We start from the raw sequence: 20,844 nt of genomic DNA on the forward strand, positions 1-20,844 counted from the left end.
GGTGTAGCATATCAAGAATCTGATTAAACAGCAGGATCATTACACAGGTGCCCCTTGTGCTGGGGACAATAAAAGGCCACTCTAAAATGTTCAGTTTTGTCACACAACACAATGCCACAGATGTCTCAAGTTTTGAGGGAGCGGCAATTGGCATGCTGTCTGCAGGAATGTACACCAGAGCTGTTGCCAGAGAATTGAATGTTTATATCTCTACCATAAACCGCCTTCAACGTCGTTTTAGAGAATTTGGCAGTACGTCCAACCGGCCTCACAACCACAGACCATGTGCATGGCGTCGTGTGGGCGAGCGGTTTGCAGATGTCAACGTTGTGAACAGAGTGCCCCATGGTGGCGGTGGGGTTATGGTATGGGCAGGCATACATTACAGACAACAAACACAAATTGCATTTTATCGATGGCAATTTGAATGCACAGAAATGTTGTGACGAGATCTTGAGGCCCATTGTGAGGCCCTTTTTTTTTAAAGGTATCTGTGACCAACAGAAGCATATCTGTATTCCCAGTCATGTGAAATTCATAGACTAGGGCCTAATTTATCTATTTAAATTGACTGATTTCCTCATATGAACTGTAACTCAGTAAAATCTTTGAAATTGTTGCATGTTTTTGTTCAGTATGTTTGACTTTTGACCTTTTAGGTTTCTTCCTCTCCACATGGCCTCACAGTCGATACAGTATACAGAATGTCTATATCTCCCCCTGCTGGCAAGAAATCGTACTAATCCATGTACCACCTGAGTTAGCAGGTTTAAAAACTGAATGGAGCAGACAAGTGACAATGAAAAAGCATTTAATTATGATAAGTGAAAAACTTTTTCATTTTAAAGCAATAGCTTTGCAGATTGGTGTGATTTATGTTCTTATCATGCCAGTAAATGTGTTTTCCAGTCTTAACCAATCCTTTCAACCCGTAAATGAAGTATGCCTCCCGGCAAAATGCAAGATATGATTGAAGAGCTCTGTGGGGTTTCCTTTGCGTGCGTGCGCACACACACACACACACACACACACACACACACACAGACACACACACACACGCACACACACGCACACACACGCACACACACGCACACACACGTACACACACACACGTGTCCTCACATGTGAGAAGTGCATTGTCCACTTATAAGGGTCCCCTCTCACACCACTGTTCTGTCTCTGGGGAACACTATGATAAAACACTGGTGTGCTCCACCAGTTGAAACATATCATGATCAGAATGCTAACCCAGCTCTCTGACCTAGTCAAAAAATACATCCTGCAGGCAATCATGACATTCTGCTCCCTCTGCAGTGGGTCGATTGTATTTAGCCGAAGCCTCAGGTTCCCTTCATCTAAATTCCCCAACCTCAACACTTCCAGGCCTGCTCCTGCTCATTGATAAGCCTGGCCATGGAGGGAGAACTAAGGTCTTAGACAGACTGCTGCTCCCTGACACCCGGCAGGACTGAGGATGATATCGGCTGAAAAGACAATGACTACCTCGCCGACCTTGGAGAGACGTGTCTATTACCGTGACGCCCAGCGCCTCTCAAACTTCTGATCATGAGAAGCAGTTGCCATGGTGAGGCTCGGATCGCTACGTAATATATACTCCAGGGTGACCTTCCCTAATGGCCGACGACCTTCTATCTCTGTGTTTAAAGGCCATTGATTTATCCTGCCCTCCGAACGCTATTGAGATTCACATGCAAATGGATACTATTAATTGGGCTAAAATGATAAGGTCTTCTAAGTTGGGTTAAATGAAAAGGGTCTCTATTGAAGGGTTGTACTTTCAGACTGGAGAGTGAGAGAGAGAGAGCGTGTGTGTGAGAGAGAGCGACTCTTACTCGTGCATTAGTAATCACCCCTTCTCTTCTCCTCTGTCTGATTTAATGGCAACAGGTTCAACATGTGCATGGACCTGTGTGTCCAGCTGAGATCAAGGAGAATGACTTGAACATTCATGACTTTATCTTTAGCCATGCAGATCACTTCTAGTACCATCCCAGTGGAGCATACGCCTTGAGTGGCTCAATCAAATCATATTATTTATCAAATATAGTGAAGTGCTGATTGATATGCAAGAAAAGTTTTTAATAAGCAACAGATCTAGCCTAATACCCTGCGAATGCAAATCACATCTCATACTGCCGTATAACGCCCTGATCAACTTGTATTTTTGTATAATGAAAATGCATATGAAATGTATGATATAGCAGTGTGAAAAGCAGCGAGACATAATTATCAAAACATCAGAATGCCCACACATTATACTGTAGTTCTACTGAGTTCCACTGTCCTCTCTCTCCAGTAGAGGGCAGTCTACTCCCATGGGGAATGTGCCTGGTGCCTGCAGCTCAGCCTTAAAGATGGAATCCGCAGTAGGGGGAAACAGCGCCACTGGCCACTCCACCACTGTTGTACCCTTGATACTGTTTTTGTTGCCGAGCTGAAGAGCGTCGCTCAGCACTGTAAAAAAAAAAAAAAAATCCAATATATATTGTGCTGTTCTATCACGTGTGCAATGATGTCAGAGGGAAAAACTCTCTCTCTCTCTCTCTCTCTCTCTCTCTCTCTCTCTCTCTCTCTCTCTCCCTCTCTCTCTCTCTCTCTCTTTCTCTCTCTCTCTCTCTCTCTCTCTCTCTGTCTCTTTCTCTCTCCTCCAACAGGCTAAGTGAAATCTCTGCCACATTGCTTACACCTGTCCCATTGTCTTAGTTCTGGGAAGAAGAGGCATCAAGTGCATCCATAGCCTCTTATCTTTCTGTAACATGGGTGGCTCTCATCAGGCCTGGCTCCCATCAGAGGAGAAAAAAAGTAGTGTGCTGCACTGACAGTGACTGAGGGTGGCACCAGAAAGTCACTAGAGAGGAAGAGAGAGAGATAGAGGGAGAGAGAGAGGGAGAGAGAGAGGGAGAGAGAGAGACAGAGACAGAGAGAGAAAGAGAGAGAGAAGGAGAGAGAAAGAGAGAGAGAGAGAGAGGGAGAGAGAGAGAGAGAGGCAGAGAGAGAAAGAGAGAGAGAAGGAGAGAGAAAGAGAGAGAGAAAGAGAGAGAGAGAGAGAGAGAGAGAGAGAGAGAGAGAGAGAGAGAGAGAGAGAGAGAGAGACAGACAGACAGACAGACAGACAGACAGACAGACAGACAGACAGACAGACAGACAGACAGAGAGACAGACAGACAGAGAGACAGAGAGAGACAGACAGACAGACAGACAGACAGACAGACAGACAGACAGACAGACAGACAGATAGAGAGATCTTCAAAACAGCTTTCCCCCTAACCTACACAGATGTGTTTGAGATTGAATTATCAAAATGTTAAAGCTTCATACCATTACTTCATAACATCGTAAATAACACAGCTACAGAGTTGGTTACTATGAGAACCACATCCTAAGCACATGACATTAGGCCCCCTGATCACCACCTGTCTGTTGGCATTTCATGCATTTGGTTGGCCCTGGCATAGTGGCTGCTAACAAGACATACAGAAGAAACCCCCCTCTAGCCTAGCATGCACCCAACCCACTGCCTAATAATAACTGGTATGCTGTGGTGGACTGGAGGAGAAACCACAGCGAGAGAGAGAGGAGAGGAAGAGGACTGAAACCTAAAGCATGGGAAAGCATGTGAAGCCATAAACGCCTCGAAAATGGTGCCCGCATGGCCGGTCGGTCGACCCTGGTGTTGCGCAAGAACCCCTTAATATATAGAGGGAACCCGAGAATGGGGAAACACAGAGTATTAGTATCTCAGAGACCTGCTATCAGAACACTGCTCCCATTGGTTAGACACAGAAATATTGCTTTTGTAATTGATTCTTTGGCAGACACTGCGGTTTAGTGGGAACAATAGGTTGTGGGTTGAAACAGGCATGCACAGTGCAAGAGTTCACATAATGTACTGTACTGGGGCTTTATAATTGCTATCTTTTTATATCCCAAAGATATTAAATTAGAGAGCTGGTAGATTATGCACCATGACCTTCCAGAATAGTATGCACAAGAAGAATAGAATAATCTATGTTAAATGTACTGCTTAGTCAATGTAGGAACAAGTGACCGAGTACATCCATCAAGTGCCAGGCATAGACCAGATGTTTCCTTCTGGTCCACTGGGATTATCTTCTGCTGACACAGATAAACAGAAAGGGGCACAGGGGGGCTAGCTACACCATAACTCTCTCCTTAGGCAGGTGGCATCAATGCTGTGGTGGAAGGAGTCGTCACTGTTCCTGTAGGATTCTGCAGGGTCCCTCTCGCTGCACCATGTGTGTCTGCCTGCTTCTCTCTTTCTCTCTCTCTCACTCTCTCTCTTCTCTCTCTCTCTGTCTCTCTCTTCTCTCTCTCTCTTTCTCTCTCTTCTCTCTATCTCTTCTCTCTCTCTTCTCTCTCTCTCTTTTTTCTCACAGCAGGCAAAGCAGCAGTAATTTGCAGCCCAGATACATTCCTAACTATAACTTGGCGAATACTTTTTCTATTTTTGTCAGCCTGGACCCTGCCAAGGGCTTCCCCAAGTTCCCTGGCATCGAGTAGAAGAGAGGGATGAGGGGGAGCGAGAGAGGGAGGGAGAGAAATTGAGGGTGCTGTGTTTCTGGAGTGCCTGTGGTGCGACTCTCAGATGAACAGATGAGCAGTGAGGGCAGGGAGTGAGAGAAAGGGAGATGAAGGGAGGGAAGGAGGGAGAGGAGGGAGAGGAAGGAGAGGAGGGGGTCAGTGCTGGGATTGTCACGGGAAGGGAAGGAGCTGCTCCTTCTGAGTGTGTGAGGTGTGAGGGGCACTTGTACTAAGGAACATAGGAGAAGGACATACTGTATAAACCTACAATATGAGCAGAACCACCTTCTTTGAGGTAAGACTGGCGTTTGAATGTATACTTGAACATATAGCGGTCCACAACAGTTTAAAATCCTATTTTAAGTGATGTGTTTTAAACACATTTTTGACATGGTGCTGTGGTGGCATGTGGAAAATAGTTACGTTTATAAAGTTGAATATTCATTTCCATTATCATGACTACAGGAGGTCTGTGATATGCATAATAGGACTGTTATTGTATTTGTTGTGTTCTGAGAGTCCCCTACAACACTATAGTGTGTCAAACACACAGAAGTTTGAAACCTCTTATAAGAGGCCTCAGCCGAATGAAGCATTATCTATGTGAACGCTAATGAAGAAGAACGGAAGTCTGAGTCAAGAAGTGGGTCAAGAAAGGTCATGACCATTAGAATGACACTGGGTCACATCAGTCCAAACAGAGTGATGGTGGTCAATTATAGAAAAGTGTGTAGATGAGTGACTACATTTGAGAAACTTCCCTGCACTGCTAGTTAGCATTGCTGCATTGATTTTCACTAGAATTGTGTCTTATTGTATTTCATTGCAATCAATCTGACAAATTGTTGATCTGTCTGGGTAAAAATAGATGCTTCTCACGTTTAGCTTTTTGTATAATCTTCTATCACACTTGACGGCCTTTTCTTATTCTAATTGCGACAACCTTCGCAATAAAATAGACAGCACAGCAGTCTGACTTTAATATTCGGAGAAATCCTCCTTGGTCTGTGGTCTCATTATAATTCTGTGAATCCCCATTATGACTATGTGAAACGGTTCAGTTTCCTCCAATGGCCTTGCACGGGGCCCCTGAGCCATGGGGTGACCGGTAATGTCACATCTAATCTATTCAATAATAATGGCATTAGCTTTAGCATTCATTGACTTGGAGTTATAGCATATTGCTGCTGCCATGCTAGCTGGGCTAACTCTATTAGCATGTCTGCTAGGCTAGCTAGTTCTCTCTCTGTGGTCTAATCATAAATAAGCGCATGTGTAATTGAGTACTAGAGCAACAGGTCTGTCATTCGCCTGATTTATAGCCTCCCACTGGCATGTTCTCAGAGCTAGTCAGAGTTACAGGGAAGCCACATGCTAAATGAACACACATTCCCATTGCTGTGGTCTAGTCTAGAGATAAACAACATTAGGGAGAGAAACCTCAAGTATCCGTCTCGTAAGATATTAGTTCAAATAAAGAACACGAGGTGAAAGGCAACTCAAAGAGAGCAAACTAGCATTAGTTTACTTGGTACATGTTTATGTCATTAGTAATAACAGGCTAATATTAGCGTTAGCCATGCTAATATTTTTAGATGCCTCTTTTGTTTAATTTACTTATATTTATCACCTGGCACCTGTGTGATGAATAACTTTTATGTACTTATTTTAGTTTGAGGATAATTGTTTGGTTATTAACTGTATCTACTGTAATTATCTATTGATATTTTTTCTTTATTTATGCGTGTCAGCGGAACATCAGAAGAACTGTAATTATATTATATATTTGTTTAACAATGTGTCAAATAATCCTGTAAGGGATGGGTTGCCAATAGGCAATTTGACACATACATTTTTTAAAAAGTAAATGAATGAATGAAGGAATTCATTACTCCTAGTGTTTTAGCTAGAACACTAAAACATCTTTAGCAAAAACACCAGCTCCAGCACTTTCAAGTATCCGTCTCGTTAGATAATTATTAAGTAAAGACCACAATGGTGAAAGGCAACCCCAAGACAGCAGACTAGCATTAGTGAATTTATACTTTGCTTATGTCATGTTAGTGTTGTGCTGATAGGCTAATATTAGCATTAGCCATGCTAATATTTCTAGATGCTTTTTTTGTTTCATTTACTTAAATGTATCTATTTTATTTACTTATTTTTGTTTAGGGATTATTGTTTGGTTAAACATATCTACTGATATTATGTATTAATATTTGTTCTTTCTTTATATGGTGCAGCGGAACATCGGAAGAATCACTGTAATGTATATTGCATTTGTTTAACAATAGCTACGTTTCCATCTATTTCTTGAAACATTTTCAAATATTCGCACCAAAAAAGATGTACATTTTAACGGTAGCAGTGTGTTTCCGTCAAACTGGCTTGTTCCATCAAAACCTGTGTGTAATAACGCAGTGCGCATAAAAAGCACTTTGTCATATAACTTTCCATTTGCCGAATAAAAGACAGAAGTTCTTGGTTTTCCATCCCATTTCTCTGCCTATGGTTTTGGCACAAAAAGTATTGCAATAAACAGCAAAATATGTGCCAAAACCATTTAATGTGCCCACTCTGGTCTTGGCACATGCACTCTACCCACTGGGGACAGACGTAAATTCGACGTCTATTCAGCGTTGGTTCAACGTCATTTCATTGAAACAACTTTGATTCAACCAGTGTGTGCCCAGTTGGGAGCTAAAAGCTCAGGGTAGGCTACATAATGAGATTATGGTTAAGAGTCAGATCATTTTTAGTTGTCAATTGTCAGCCAAGCGCCAATCATTATGTCACTAGCATATTAAGACCTCAATATTTATTGGAAAGGGCATCAAGCTCACCAACATGCACTTTCACCACCCTGTGACGTTTGTTAGAACTTATTTCCTCTGTAGCCTAATAAACTGCATGCTTTTCCAAGTAGTAATGGGAGGACCACACAACATAGCATCGCGTGACTGCAAATTTACCGTGACATGATAGTTCTTTTTTCAATAATTACACAAACAATTGTTTCCACTGCCATTTATCGAATGATTTAACCAACAAAAAAATGTCCACCCGTCAAATGTATTTTGTTTTATCGATATTTAGGAAAGTTTAATGACAATTTGCTGTTTCCATCAGGCCGGACGCAAGTTATTTTTCCGATAGGTACTTCACGTGCATAAAAATATTTGCACGGAATCATGGTTAATGTGGGGAGTTTGACTGGGGCGGATCATGGTTAATTAAGAATCATGGTTAATGTGGGGAGTTTGACTGGGGCGGATCATGGTTAATTAAGAATCATGGTTAATGTGGGGAGTTTGACTGGGGCGGATCATGGTTAATTAAGAATCATGGTTAATGCGCCAATAGACAATTTGACACAGAAATCTGTTAGGCTACCTCTGGGGGTCAGGTAGCCTAACAGTTAAGAGTGTAGGCCAGTAACTAACAGGTTGCTGGTTCAAATCCTTGAGCTGAATAGATGAAACATCTGTTGATGTGTCCTTGAACAAAGCACTTAGCCCTAGTTGCTCTGGATAAGAGTGTCTGTAAATGACTGAAATGTAAAGTTATTCATCAGTCCTGGTGTTTTAGCTAGAACACTAAAGCATCTTTAGCTAAAACACAAGCTCCAACACTCAGAGACATCAGTGGATCTGTCAGCCATTACTTAGAGTGTGTTGCTGGGAAGGCTTTGTCCATCACTCATCATTACTAGTGTATTTACAGCAGCTGGAGTGGAGGCTAGGGCTGATTTAAGGCAGGCTGTCAGTAGGGAGAGCATGGAAATCAACTGCTCCTGATTGAAAAAAGAGCTGATTTACAACAACAGTCATTGTCTGGCCAGGGGAGGGGTCTGACAGCTTTTAAAGAGAGAATAGACATCTCAATCATTTAGTATCTCTGCGTGAGCGGCCTGGAGTAGGCAATGCAAAGTGAATACACCTATGTGCTACGCCATTTACTATTGCCTTCAATACAATTGTCATTCCCTTATGGTCAGTTATGATATGGTTTTACATAACAACTACTCTGTGTAGGTTGTAGATCAGCAACTACAGGACTTTTACATTTACCGGCTTGTCTTTCTCGCATCTCTCTGGTTTGACACTAGCACGACTTTGCACTCTAGCACGTGCGCGCTCTCTCTCCCTCTCTCTCTCTCTCTCTCTCTCTCGCTGTCTCTCACCGTCCTCCATCAGCAGAGCCTTGTGTCCCCCTGAGAGGGGAGAGACATCTATGATGATTGGATTGACAGGGGCACCACGACACTGAGTACAAAATGTTTTACACGACACCGCGCTGATGACACCCCTGACACTCCTCGCACATCATCAGCAGGACAAACAAACACCCCTGTAATGCAGTTATGATAACTCTCTGATGCAATAGCACATCATAACATCAAAACATTACATCACAGGCAAGCAGGGGTGAGGATTTAATCGACTCTTCGTCCATCCTTGGTGGACCTCTCGCTCTCTCCACCCCTCTCTCTTTCTCTCTCTCGCTCTCCTTCTCCCTCTCCCCCTCTCTCTTTTCTTTAGCTGTGCATTCAGCAAATCTTTAGGTATCCATTAGAGGGTTATTACACTATCCAGTAAAAGAGCAATTCAGATACGACAGCTCTGCTGAGCTCCACACTATGGATGGAGCACCGAGTGCTTTCAGGGCAGATTGCAGCCGCCTGCCGACGGGCCTCTCTGTGCATATACAGTAGATCACCACTTGACAAAGGCTAATTTAGATTAAAAAGATCTGCTTCCACTGCAACCTCCGCCAGACCCGACGCATCCTTCTTGACTTGGACTAGTTCGTGAAGTCACCCATCTTAAAAAAGGAAGGATTCTCTTTTCGACCTACACGTTTGGTTTATGAAGGTCATGTCATAATACAGGTAGCCATGCTGTGACTGAAGGGTGCTCCTGGGTGAGATTATCAATATTGGCTTGAGTGGAGCTATCTGGTTGTGTCAGGGGACAGTTGGTAAGATGTTGACTCAAAGACAGTTTGACTAGATGAAGAATTAGATGCAAGCTGTCCTCTCAACTTCAATTTGGACAAATCGAGCCTGAAAACGTGATCTCTGTGGCTTTCCATGACAATGGTGAAGGTATGATTGAATACTCACTCTGATAAGAGAGACAGAAACCTGGGTATTACTTGAAGAAGCCACTAAGAAAGCTGCGTTGAACCTTCTTCTTCATCTTTTTCTTTGTCTTCGTTTTCTGCTTCTTGAGAGTGAGGCTGACTAAGGTCAGGGTGTGACTTCTGGGAAGTGTTGATGAGTCAGCGCAGTCAGCGGACAGGTCTCGATGCTATCAACAGATTATCACACTGACACCTCCTGATTTACTGACACATATACTGAACGTTTTGATGTGCCAGTCCTCCTGTAGGCATTGTGTAATGTCCAGAAGTTGTACATGCTGCTTACTAGCTACTGTATACTGTTTGATGTCACTCACCAGGTTTTCTCCCCCACAGGTGGAGGTACTGGATGGCAGGACCAGGCAACAGCTTTGTTTTCTAGATAAGGTAGGTTACAGCCCACACCCTGGCTATTAGTCCTGACAAAACATTCAGGATATTCAGAAGTCTATAACAAGTGCATGAATTACAGTACAAATAGCATGAGCTTGAACATCTAGCTTATCATGGAAGTATTTTAATATGTTGGTGTTACTTATACTCATATCACTGATATTTGGTCTCTATTTCCAGGTGGAGCCCCATGCTACAATAGGAGAAATCAAGAGTCTTTTTCACAAGTCATGTATGTGTTTGTTGACTTATAATCTAGTCTAGAAGTTATATAGTCCATGTGTGTAGCCAGACTGACTAGATGCTATGTCTAGTGAGCCTGGAACTGTCAGAGGCAATGAGAACACTACAGCTGAAGTCTACTCCATTCTGATTACTTACAACTAGGCCTGCGGTCAAATTAAACTGTGTGTGTGTGTGTGTGTGTGTGTGTGTGTGTGTGTGTGTGTGTGTGTGTGTGTGTGTGTGTGTGTGTGTGTGTGTGTGTGTGTGTGTGTGTGTGTGTGTGTGTGTGTGTGTGTGTGTGTGTGTGTGTGTGTGTGTGTGTGTGTGTGTGTGTGTGTTTCAGATCAACAGTTATATCCAGCCAGACAGGACCTCAAGCTCGACCCCAGTAAGTGAATACTGTTTGTGCTTAGATTACTAGTAATATCAATCTGAACTACAGCAGAGGGTTGAGTTACTCAGTTTTACATCCACATTTGTTTTTAGAGATTTGATTGAATTGGATATTTAATACAATACAATCTACAAAGTTAAAAGCTGAAACAAAAATGATTTGGGCTCCCGAGTGGCGCAGTGGTCTAAGGCACTGCATCTCAGTGCAAGAGGTGTCACTATAGTACCTGGTTCAAATCCAGGCTGTATCACATCTGGCTGTGATTGGGAGTCACATAGGGTGATGCACAATTGGCCTGGAGTAGGCTATCATTGTAAATAAGAATTTTATCTTAACTAACTTGCCTAATTAAATAAAGGTATAATAAAAATTCCCTGATGTCCATTTGAGATGAGATCATTAGGTTGTAAACTAGCATGTACACTCTTAATATATAGTGGCAAGAAAAAGTATGTGAACCCTTTGGAATTACAGAAACTTTACATAAAATTGTATCTGATCGTCATCTAAGTCACAACAATAGACAAACACAGTGTGCTTAAACTAATAACACGCAAATTATTCTATTTTTCTTGTCTATATTGAATACATAATTTAAACATTCACAGTATAGGTTGGGAAAAGTATGTGAACCCCGAGGCTAATGACTTCTCCAAAAGCTAACTGGTGTCAGGAGTCAGCTAACCTGGAGTCCAATCAATGAGACGAGATTGGAGATTTTGGTCAGAGCTGCCCTGCCCCATAAAAAACACTCACAAAATGTGAGTTTGTTACTCACAATAAGCATTGCCTGATGTGAACCATGTCTCAAACAAAATAGATGTCAGAAGACCTAAGATTAAGAATCTTTCCAGCATGAAGCTGGAAAGGATTACAAAAGTATCTCTAAAAGCCAGTCACGGTAAGACAAATTGTCTATAAATGGAGCAATTTCAGCACTGTTGCTATTCTCCTTAGGAGTGGCCGTCCTGCAAAGATGACTGGAAGAGCACAGCGCAGAATGCTCAATGAGGTTAAGAAGAATCCTAGTGTCAGCTAAAGACTTACAGAAATCTCTGGAAGATGCTAACATCTCTGTTGACGAGTCTACAATACGTCAAACACTAAACAAGAATGGTGTTCATGGGAGGACACCACGGAAGAAGCCACTGCTGTCCAAAAAAAACATTGCTGCACGTCTGAAGTTCGCAAAAGAGCACCTGGATGTTCCACAGCGCTACTGGCAAAATATTATGGGGACATTCAACTAAAGCTGTGTTGTTTGGAAGGAACACACAATACTATGTGTGGAGAAAAAAAGGCACAGCACAACAACATCAAAACCTCTTCCTAACTGTAATCTATGGTGGAGGGAGCATCATGGTTTGGGGCTGCTTTGCTGCCTCAGGGCCTGGAAGAGGTTTTCATCCACGGAAAAATGAATTCACAAATTTATCAAGACATTTTGCAGGAGAATGTAAGGCTATCTGTCCGTCCAATTGAAGCTCAACAGAAGATTCAACAGGACAACAACCCAAAAGACAGAAGTAAATCAACAACAGAATGGCTTCAACAGAAGAAAAAAACGCCTTCTGGAGTGGCCCAGTCCGAGTCCTGACCTCAACCCGATTGAGATGCTGTGGCATGACCTCAAGAGAGCGGTTCACACCAGACATCCCAAGAATATTGTGGATCTAAAACAGTATTGTAAAGAGGAATGGTCGAAAATGCCTCCTGACCTTTTGTGCACGTCCGATCTGCAACTACAGAAAACGTTTAGTTGAGATTATTGCTGCTAATGGAGGGTCAACCAGTTATTAAATCCAAGGGTTCACATACTTTTTCCAACCTGCACTGTGAATGTTTACACGGTGTTTCAATAAAGACATGAACAATTATAATTGTTTGTGTGTTATTAGTTTAAGCAGAGTGTTTGTTTTTTGTTGTGACTTAGATGAAGATCAGATACAATTTTATGACCAATTTATGCAGAAATCCAGGTAATTCTAAAGGGTTCACATACTTTTTCTTCCCACTGTAGCTTATCACTGAAGAGCAAAGGTCTACCGTTATGCAATCTCATTTAGCAGAAAACACTGTAGCTAAATGGGTCAATATCTGCCCTGTTGAGCTTACACTAAAATTACATTCAATTATTCTTCCATGTAACAGGTCAGGAGTAAGGTCACCTAGCTGAGCTTGTAGGACAAGAGAACATGAACAATGACTTGGTTCTAATAGAGAAATATTCTTAGAATCCAATACATTTTACATGGGAAATGAAGTCCTTGCTCTGTGAGAAAAGGAGCAGGACAACCAATCTCTGCAGTTTATTTTCACAAGGTCTTGTTTCTAATGTTTTTTCAGAAGGAAAATCACTGAGAGATGATGATGTATTACAAAACCTACCTGTTGGGACCACAGCAACCATATATTTTAAGGACCTGGGTCCACAGGTTGGGTGGACAATGGTAAGAGGCTGTGACATACTATAGAGTCAAACTGCAGTCCCCCATCAGACTCTTATTAAAGTTGATATTTGACATGAGCCTCTTCTTTCAAGTCTCATGTTTATTTGACGTGTGTAATGACATCTTGGACATCTTAACCCTTTTCTTCTATTGGCAGGTGTTTTTAGCGGAGTACATTGGTCCTCTGTTTATCTACCTCCTGTTCTATTTTCGAGCTCCGTACATCTACTCACACCAGGATGCGTTCACCTCCAGCCCCTACTCAGTGGTCACGTAAGTCAGTCACTAACACACCCAGTAATAAACGGATCAGTTATAGCTAATATCTAAATCCAACGTCTGTCTGTCTGTCTGTCTGTCTGTCTGTCTGTCTGTCTGTCTGTCTGTCTGTCTGTCTGTCTGTCTGTCTGTCTGTCTGTCTGTCTGTCTGTCTGTCTGTCTGTCTGTCTGTCTGTCTGTCTTTCTCTTTCTTTGCCTCCATCCCCCCTCCCCCTCTCTTATCCTTACCTTTCTCTCTCTCCCCACCTGACTATCTTCCTTCCTATCTTCTTGATTATCTTCTCTTTGTCTTTCTCTCTATATTCTCTCCTTCAGACTAGCCTGTGCCTGTCACACCTGCCACTACATCAAGAGGTTGATTGAGACTATCTTTGTGCACCGGTTCTCCCATGGTACCATGCCTCTCAGGACTATAGTCAGGGTATGGACCACATACTCCAGAACACTGTTTCACTTTGACTTGAGCTACTTTACATTAGAGTCATGTAATTTATAGTACTACTATCATACTTTACAGTGCTCCTTTACATTAGAGTCAGGTACTTTATAGTGCTACTTTACATTAGAGTCATGTAATTTATAGTACTACTATCATACTTTACAGTGCTCCTTTACATTAGAGTCATGTACTTTATAGTACTACTATCATACTTTAAAGTGCTCCTTTACATTAGAGTCATGTACTTTATAGTACTACTATCATACTTTACAGTGCTCCTTTACATTAGGGTCATGTACTTTATAGTACTACTATCATACTTTACAGTGCTCCTTCACATAAGGGTCATATATTTTACAGTACTACTATGATACTGTAAAGTGCTCCTTTACATTAGAGTCATGTACTTTATAGTACTACTATCATACTTTACAGTGCTCCTTTACATTAGGGTCATGTACTTTACAGTATATTGTCAATAACAACTACTGCTCCTCAAATTCTCAATACAAAACATACAGTGATGTTCTGCCATTGTCTTATCAAAGGCTTATTATACACTGGAACAGGATAATTCTCTGATTATAGCATAGACATGCCATAGAAATATTTTACAATAATAACATATGACTTTGACTAGAAACACTGCCAATTTGACAGTATGCTTACTGGTGTTTACCTCTCTTTCTGTCAGAACTGTGTTTATTACTGGGCCTTCTCAGCATGGTTAGCCTTCTACATCAACCATCCACTGTATACACCACCATGTAAGTCCTCTATCATTCAGACTTACCACTCAATGCCCCAACAAGACTTACAGTCCCTCCTGTTCTCCATAAATAGGTACACCACATCACAATAATAAGAATTATTGTGGGCTCACCAAAACATCTAAACTAACCACTGGCTTATGTCTCTCCACAGCGTATGGGGATATGCAAGTGAACTATGCACTGGCCATATTTGTGGTATGTATTGCTGACAGACACCCAATGAGGTCATAAACATGAGACATCATTATTTTTAGATGACTTGGACGTGTGTGAACCCGATATGTGTTTGTGTTTTGACTGCAGCTCTGTGAGTTAGGGAATTTCTCCATTCACGTGGCCCTGAATAACCTCAAGGCAGAAGGTGGGCCCAAGTGCAGAAAGTTCCCTCACCCGACGAAGAACCCATTCACATGGCTGTTCTTCTTCGTGTCCTGCCCCAATTATACCTATGAGGTAAGGCTGAAGGATATGTTTTACTCAACTAGGCAAGTCAGTTAAGAACAAATTATTATTTACAATGACGGCCTACCCCGGCCAAACCCGGACGATGCTGGGAAAATTGTGCGCCGCCCTATTGGAATCCCAATCACAGCCGGTTGTGATACAGCCTGGTATTGAACCAGGGTCTGTAGTGACACCTCTAGCACTGTGATGCAGCGCCACTTGGGAGCCCTATAATAATGTGTTGTGACTATATAGCAGAGGTTTATGGAATTATCAATGTTTGCTAGTCGGGAAGAGTCACACACGTCTGTTAATAATATGGAATATCAATGGAGTAACAAAATATCTGCATTTCTTATATTTAGGTAGGAGCCTGGGCGAGTTTCTCTGTCATGACCCAGTGTCTACCAGGTCAGTTGATTCATATTTTAAACATTTTCTAGTTTCAACTTTATTTCCCATATCTAATTAATATGTTGCCCATTTTACTCACCCAGGCATTTTATATACACAACTTGTTTGTGTTGCACTTTGTTGCCACTAAGGTACAATACACGCACTATTATTTTCCGTCTCTCCACAGTGGCCTTGTTCACCTTCTTAGCTTTCATCCAGATGACCATCTGGGCCAAAGGGAAGCATAAAACCTACTCCAGGGAGTTTAAGGACTACCCTCACCTGCGCATGCCAATCATCCCGCTCCTCCTCTGAGCACGCTACAAAGGTTTACCATTCTGACTGGAGTATTGGGGGCTTCAGCCTGCTTGAAAGGTTGTGATGATCAGTGGGTTACTGTGTTTCTCACAAAGCAAGAATACCCTCTGCTCCTTCATCTATAGCCATGGCAATGGTCTGTTATCTTTTCAACAACCACTATGCAAGGATAGACTATGCCATTGTCTTAGAAAGAGGAGCAAATGAACCGTGTTAAAGATTCATAGACATGGAGTATTGTTGACGTGTGGATGAACTTTTAATGAATATATAATAGTGAATTGACAGAAAGGAATGTCTCATCTCAATAATACTGTTGATGAACTGCTAGTGAGAATTTCTGCATTGATAATGTTTAGTTCAATCATTGAAACACAGCTATATTAAGGAGTTATTGGTATTAGTCCTGTTACTGATCATGATTGATTGATTGACTGTTATAATGCAGCTACTGAATGTTCCGACAATTGTTGGCATTCTTAGTCTACAGAGAGTGGAAATCATCCGAAAACTATGAAGTTATGAATATATGATTGAAGTTCTATATAATCTACCATATTATTTAGTAATAAGTTATTGTGCATTTCCTAGAGGAAATGTGTGTGTGTGTAACTTGATATGATATACCTGTTAAGGACGTCTTTATTATGACTGAAGTGTAACAGGGCTATTTTCAGTAGGGAAAGCTGAGTGTGTTAACTGACAAGTGTCCTAGAACCAGGACAATGGGACATAGGACTTGCAGATGTGTAAGTTTTCAAACGGATTATTTCCCCCTCTACAATGAAGCTGTACATGTTTGAATGTAACAAGCAACCTGATGGTTTTAACTTTGTCAGACAGTTGAGGATAATTCAGTAATGTATTACTTTATATATCGTTCAAGATAACTACAATCTGTCAAATTCTCAGGTGTTACTAGATGCAACAGGTACTGTTTACATACTGTGCAAATTATAGCCAAACTCGTTTTGTATACAAAGTGTAAATATCAAATAAATAATTTGGATCGTTTCAAAGATAAGTCTTCTATCATGTCAATGTATCTAAAAGGAGAGTCATGCATATTTCACAAAGAATCAATCAGTGTTTACAGAAAATATTTATTGGAAATTATTATTGCAGAGACAATTCATATATATATTTTTTGAAAAAATAATCTCTGATTTGCAAACTAATCATTTATCTGCCATTTGCATAGAACTTTAAAATTGTATACACACAAGGAAGCGCAATGTTTGAACAGTACATATAAGCTTACAAAATCAGATCATCATTTCAATATGAATTCAATAACAGCAAATGTATTTTTACAGTCAAATTCTATATTGCACTAGTAGATTTTCATTTATCAAAAAACAAAGGCCAAACAAAACAGATCATCTTCCTTGGCAGTATACGAGCATATGAAGCGGATACAGGCTTTGTTTTTGGTAACAGTTCAATGTTACATTTTTCTTGCAGAAATGTAGCGCTGCAACTGCTGGGAATAAATTTCTTCTTTCAATCAGTCTCTCACCAGTCACCAGTAGTGTCACCAACTAGTCTCTCACCAGTCACCAGTAGTGTCACCAACTAGTCTCTCACCAGTCACCAGTAGTGTCACCAACTAGTCTCTCACCAGTCACCAGTAGTGTCACCAACTAGTCTCTCACCAGTCACCAGTAGTGTCACCAACTAGTCTCTCACCAGTCACCAGTAGTGTCACCAACTAGTCTCTCACCAGTCACCAGTAGTGTCACCAACTAGTCTCTCACCAGTCACCAGTAGTGTCACCAACTAGTCTCTCACCAGTCACCAGTAGTGTCACCAACTAGTCTCTCACCAGTCACCAGTAGTGTCACCAACTAGTCTCTCACCAGTCACCAGTAGTGTCACCAACTAGTCTTCACCAGTCACCAGTAGTGTCACCAACTAGTCTCTCACCAGTCACCAGTAGTGTCACCAACTAGTCTCTCACCAGTCACCAGTAGTGTCACCAACTAGTCTCTCACCAGTCACCAGTAGTGTCACCAACTAGTCTCTCACCAGTCACCAGTAGTGTCACCAACTAGTCTCTCACCAGTCACCAGTAGTGTCACCAACTAGTCTCTCACCAGTCACCAGTAGTGTCACCAACTAGTCTCTCACCAGTCACCAGTAGTGTCACCAACTAGTCTCTCACCAGTCACCAGTAGTGTCACCAACTAGTCTCTCACCAGTCACCAGTAGTGTCACCAACCAGTCAACCTCCCTCCACTATCCTCCACGTAGTCTTCTAGGAGCGTTCAATTCCCCAGACAACTCTTCCTGTCTGGGTTTCGGGTGTGTGTGTGTGTATGTGTGTGTTTACGCGTGCATGTGTGTGGGTGTGTGTGAGTGTTTACGCACACACGCGTGTGTGTGTGTCTGTGTGTGTGCGCGTGTGGGAAGGAATGGTTCATTTCCCCAGACAACTTAGGGGTGTGACCTTGATTTCTTTTCTCCGTGCCCCAGCGGCCCTTGGGTGTAGCACCATGCCGTTGTCCTCTCCTGACTGCTGCTTGGCAAAGTTCACAAACACCTGGAGAGAGGAGAGAGATACACCAGGGAATAAACACAGTGAAGAACCAAAATGGACGCTTATTAACCTTGGATAAAAATGACAAAAGAACACGATACCTGGGGGGATACACACAGAGAATAAACATCTTACATTCACAGAATTTCACAGAATGAGGATCCAAAAAGTCAGCATGTTATCCTTTGAAGTCCTGCAAGACGGCATGAGGAAAAATGACACTGGATAGAAGATGGCTGATGTGTAAGAATGTGGGTGACGCAGGAGTCTATTTAACACATGGCCGCACAACTTGAGAAACGGTGTCAGAATTCGATGGTTTCAATTCCATCTATATTTACTTCGCTTATCAATAGATGCAAATATTGAGAGGTACTGTATTTGTTACATCAAATACTAACAATGGAGGGTGCAAGTATTGGTATTTTGGTTGTTTTTTTACCCCTAAGTCCATAGATTTCTTAGGTGTTTCTTACTAAACTTCAATCAATATAGAACATACAATATATTTCCTGGCTGCTGTCCATTCATCTCTGTTTAGTAATTATCTCATGAGCCATACTCAAAGTCTCTGTCTCGCTAGCTAGACCTTCAATAATAAAGTTGAGCGAGAAAGACTAGGTGAGTGTTTACCTGATCTAGTGTCGTCTGGGAGACGGTGTAGTCCTCTATATTGAGGCGGTCCTTGTTGGCCAGGACCAGCTGGAAGATCCTAGCCAGGGAGGAAGAGGCGATTTCATACTGCAGAGTGTTGTAGTGTTTCTCCCTCTGGACACAGCCAGGGAAGGTGCTCTCCATGAAGGCCTCGGCTGGGTTCAGGTCTGGGGAACAACCTGGTGTGGAGGCCTGGATCTTCATGGTGACCACGTAACCATCACCAAACCTACAAAACACACAGTCCAATACAATCCAGGGCTGGTTAGACTCATAGTAGATAATTGGGTACAGATGAAGAAGGTGCATGAATTACAGCAGGGAAATAGTAATAGCGTTAACGTTGTCGGTTTCAGATCTACACACTAAACTCTTCAGTAGTAACTATATCTGAAGGAAATAGAGACAGAACCTACTTGTATTTGAGGTGCTGGATGGTACCAAGACACTGGAAGGTGCCATTGACCATAATAGCCAGACGGGTACACAGAGCCTCACACTCCTCCATACTGTGTGAGGTGAGGACCACTGCTCGGCCATCTTGGATTACACTCATTATGGAGTTCCACAGGAAACGACGTGAGTGGGGGTCCATGCCTGTCGTGGGCTCGTCCTGGATAGTAACACACACAGAAACATCTTCAGATACACACTAACAAGCAGAATACAGAACCATTTCTTATTTCCCCTTAACCCCCTAACTGAAGACCCACGGACGACTCCAGTAATGGTAAGCTCACCAGCAGGACCAGCGGAGGACAGCCGATCATGGCAATGGCCGTGGATAGTTTTCTCTTGTTGCCGCCGCTGTAGGTCCCGGCTGTGTGGCCAGCATAGTCAGCCAGACCCAGCTTCTGAATTGCCCAGTCTGCCACCTGAGACAGCAGAAGGACACATTTTTGCCACCTCTACCTGGCTAAATAAATAAATAATAATAATAATACAATAATAACAATAGTAATTTGGTGGGTGCTTATATTTGTCCTATTTCACACATGAAATGTGTTTTTTTTGCATATCCCAACTCTCCCTGAGACAACCTCGGAGAGTGAGGTCATGGCCAGGGTCAATAAAGGGTAGATAAACATAAACATATATCCACACACTGAGGTGGATATAGCTATTAATTTGAGTTCAGAAACGTTCATTATTCTAACCATGACCCTAACCCTAGCCTCTAAACTCTGAACCTAACCTGTGACCTCTGACCACAGCCTCACCCTGCTGATCTCGGACTCAGGCACCCCTCTGAGGCGGGCATACAGATGGAGGTGCTCTCTGCCAGTCAGCAGCTCATCTATGGCATCAAACTGGGGGCAGTAGCCCATGTTCTGGTGCACGTCCAGGATATTGGTAAGGATGCTGCAGGGACAGGGAAGAAGAGTACGATTACAGGTGAAAAGCCTAGAGCTGTGCTCTGGTGTGCCACAGGGCTCTATTTTAGGTCCACTGTTATTTACTAATGATATCAACAGCATCGGGAAAAACATTGATCATGCCAACTGTGATTGAGGAAGCATATGGCAATATGGCAATGCCCCATGTCCTGTACCTGTGACCAGTGACAGAGGCTTCTCCTGAGCTGACATCAGTGTCTCCGGTCAGCATTTTAAAGGTGGTGGTCTTCCCTGCTCCATTCACACCCAGGAGCCCAAAGCACTGGGGAGAGGAGGGGAGAAAAGGATGATGAGAATATATTTTATCACTGGGTCTCTACACGTCACCTTCCCGTGCTGTATAGCTGTGGTACTAAACTCCTTTTTCAGGATCCTGCCTTTCAAAGATAATTTGTTAAAATCCAAATAACTTCACAGATCTTCATTGTAAAGGGT

The 20,844-nt window shown here is 42.3% G+C and overlaps 2 protein-coding genes across 2 annotated transcripts in view; one reads left to right on the forward strand and one right to left on the reverse strand.

Moving 5' to 3' along the window:
• The first annotated feature begins 4,492 nt into the window (after positions 1 to 4,492).
• On the forward strand, positions 4,493 to 16,838 carry tecrl2a (trans-2,3-enoyl-CoA reductase-like 2a). Its single transcript, XM_029698111.1, has 12 exons — positions 4,493 to 4,858; positions 10,045 to 10,095; positions 10,282 to 10,333; positions 10,670 to 10,714; positions 13,067 to 13,170; positions 13,328 to 13,443; positions 13,765 to 13,870; positions 14,583 to 14,655; positions 14,813 to 14,856; positions 14,965 to 15,114; positions 15,471 to 15,516; positions 15,689 to 16,838. Exons 1-12 carry the CDS (start codon positions 4,835 to 4,837, stop codon positions 15,814 to 15,816), a joined length of 939 nt encoding a protein of 312 aa, XP_029553971.1. The 5' UTR covers positions 4,493 to 4,834; the 3' UTR covers positions 15,817 to 16,838.
• A 1,055-nt stretch (positions 16,839 to 17,893) lies between these two features.
• The window catches only part of abca4a (ATP-binding cassette, sub-family A (ABC1), member 4a), a 61,315-nt gene continuing 58,364 nt past the window's right edge, over positions 17,894 to 20,844 (reverse strand). The window contains exons 44-49 of the mRNA XM_029698123.1: positions 20,565 to 20,671; positions 20,233 to 20,374; positions 19,753 to 19,887; positions 19,429 to 19,625; positions 18,992 to 19,241; positions 17,894 to 18,361 (exon numbers count right to left, since the gene is read on the reverse strand). Coding sequence (XP_029553983.1) covers positions 18,239 to 18,361; positions 18,992 to 19,241; positions 19,429 to 19,625; positions 19,753 to 19,887; positions 20,233 to 20,374; positions 20,565 to 20,671 — 954 coding nt within the window. The 3' untranslated portion in view covers positions 17,894 to 18,238. The remainder of the gene's footprint in view (positions 18,362 to 18,991; positions 19,242 to 19,428; positions 19,626 to 19,752; positions 19,888 to 20,232; positions 20,375 to 20,564; positions 20,672 to 20,844) is intronic.

Source organism: Salmo trutta, chromosome 2 (genome assembly GCF_901001165.1).
Source record: "Salmo trutta chromosome 2, fSalTru1.1, whole genome shotgun sequence".
NCBI lineage: Eukaryota > Metazoa > Chordata > Actinopteri > Salmoniformes > Salmonidae > Salmo > Salmo trutta.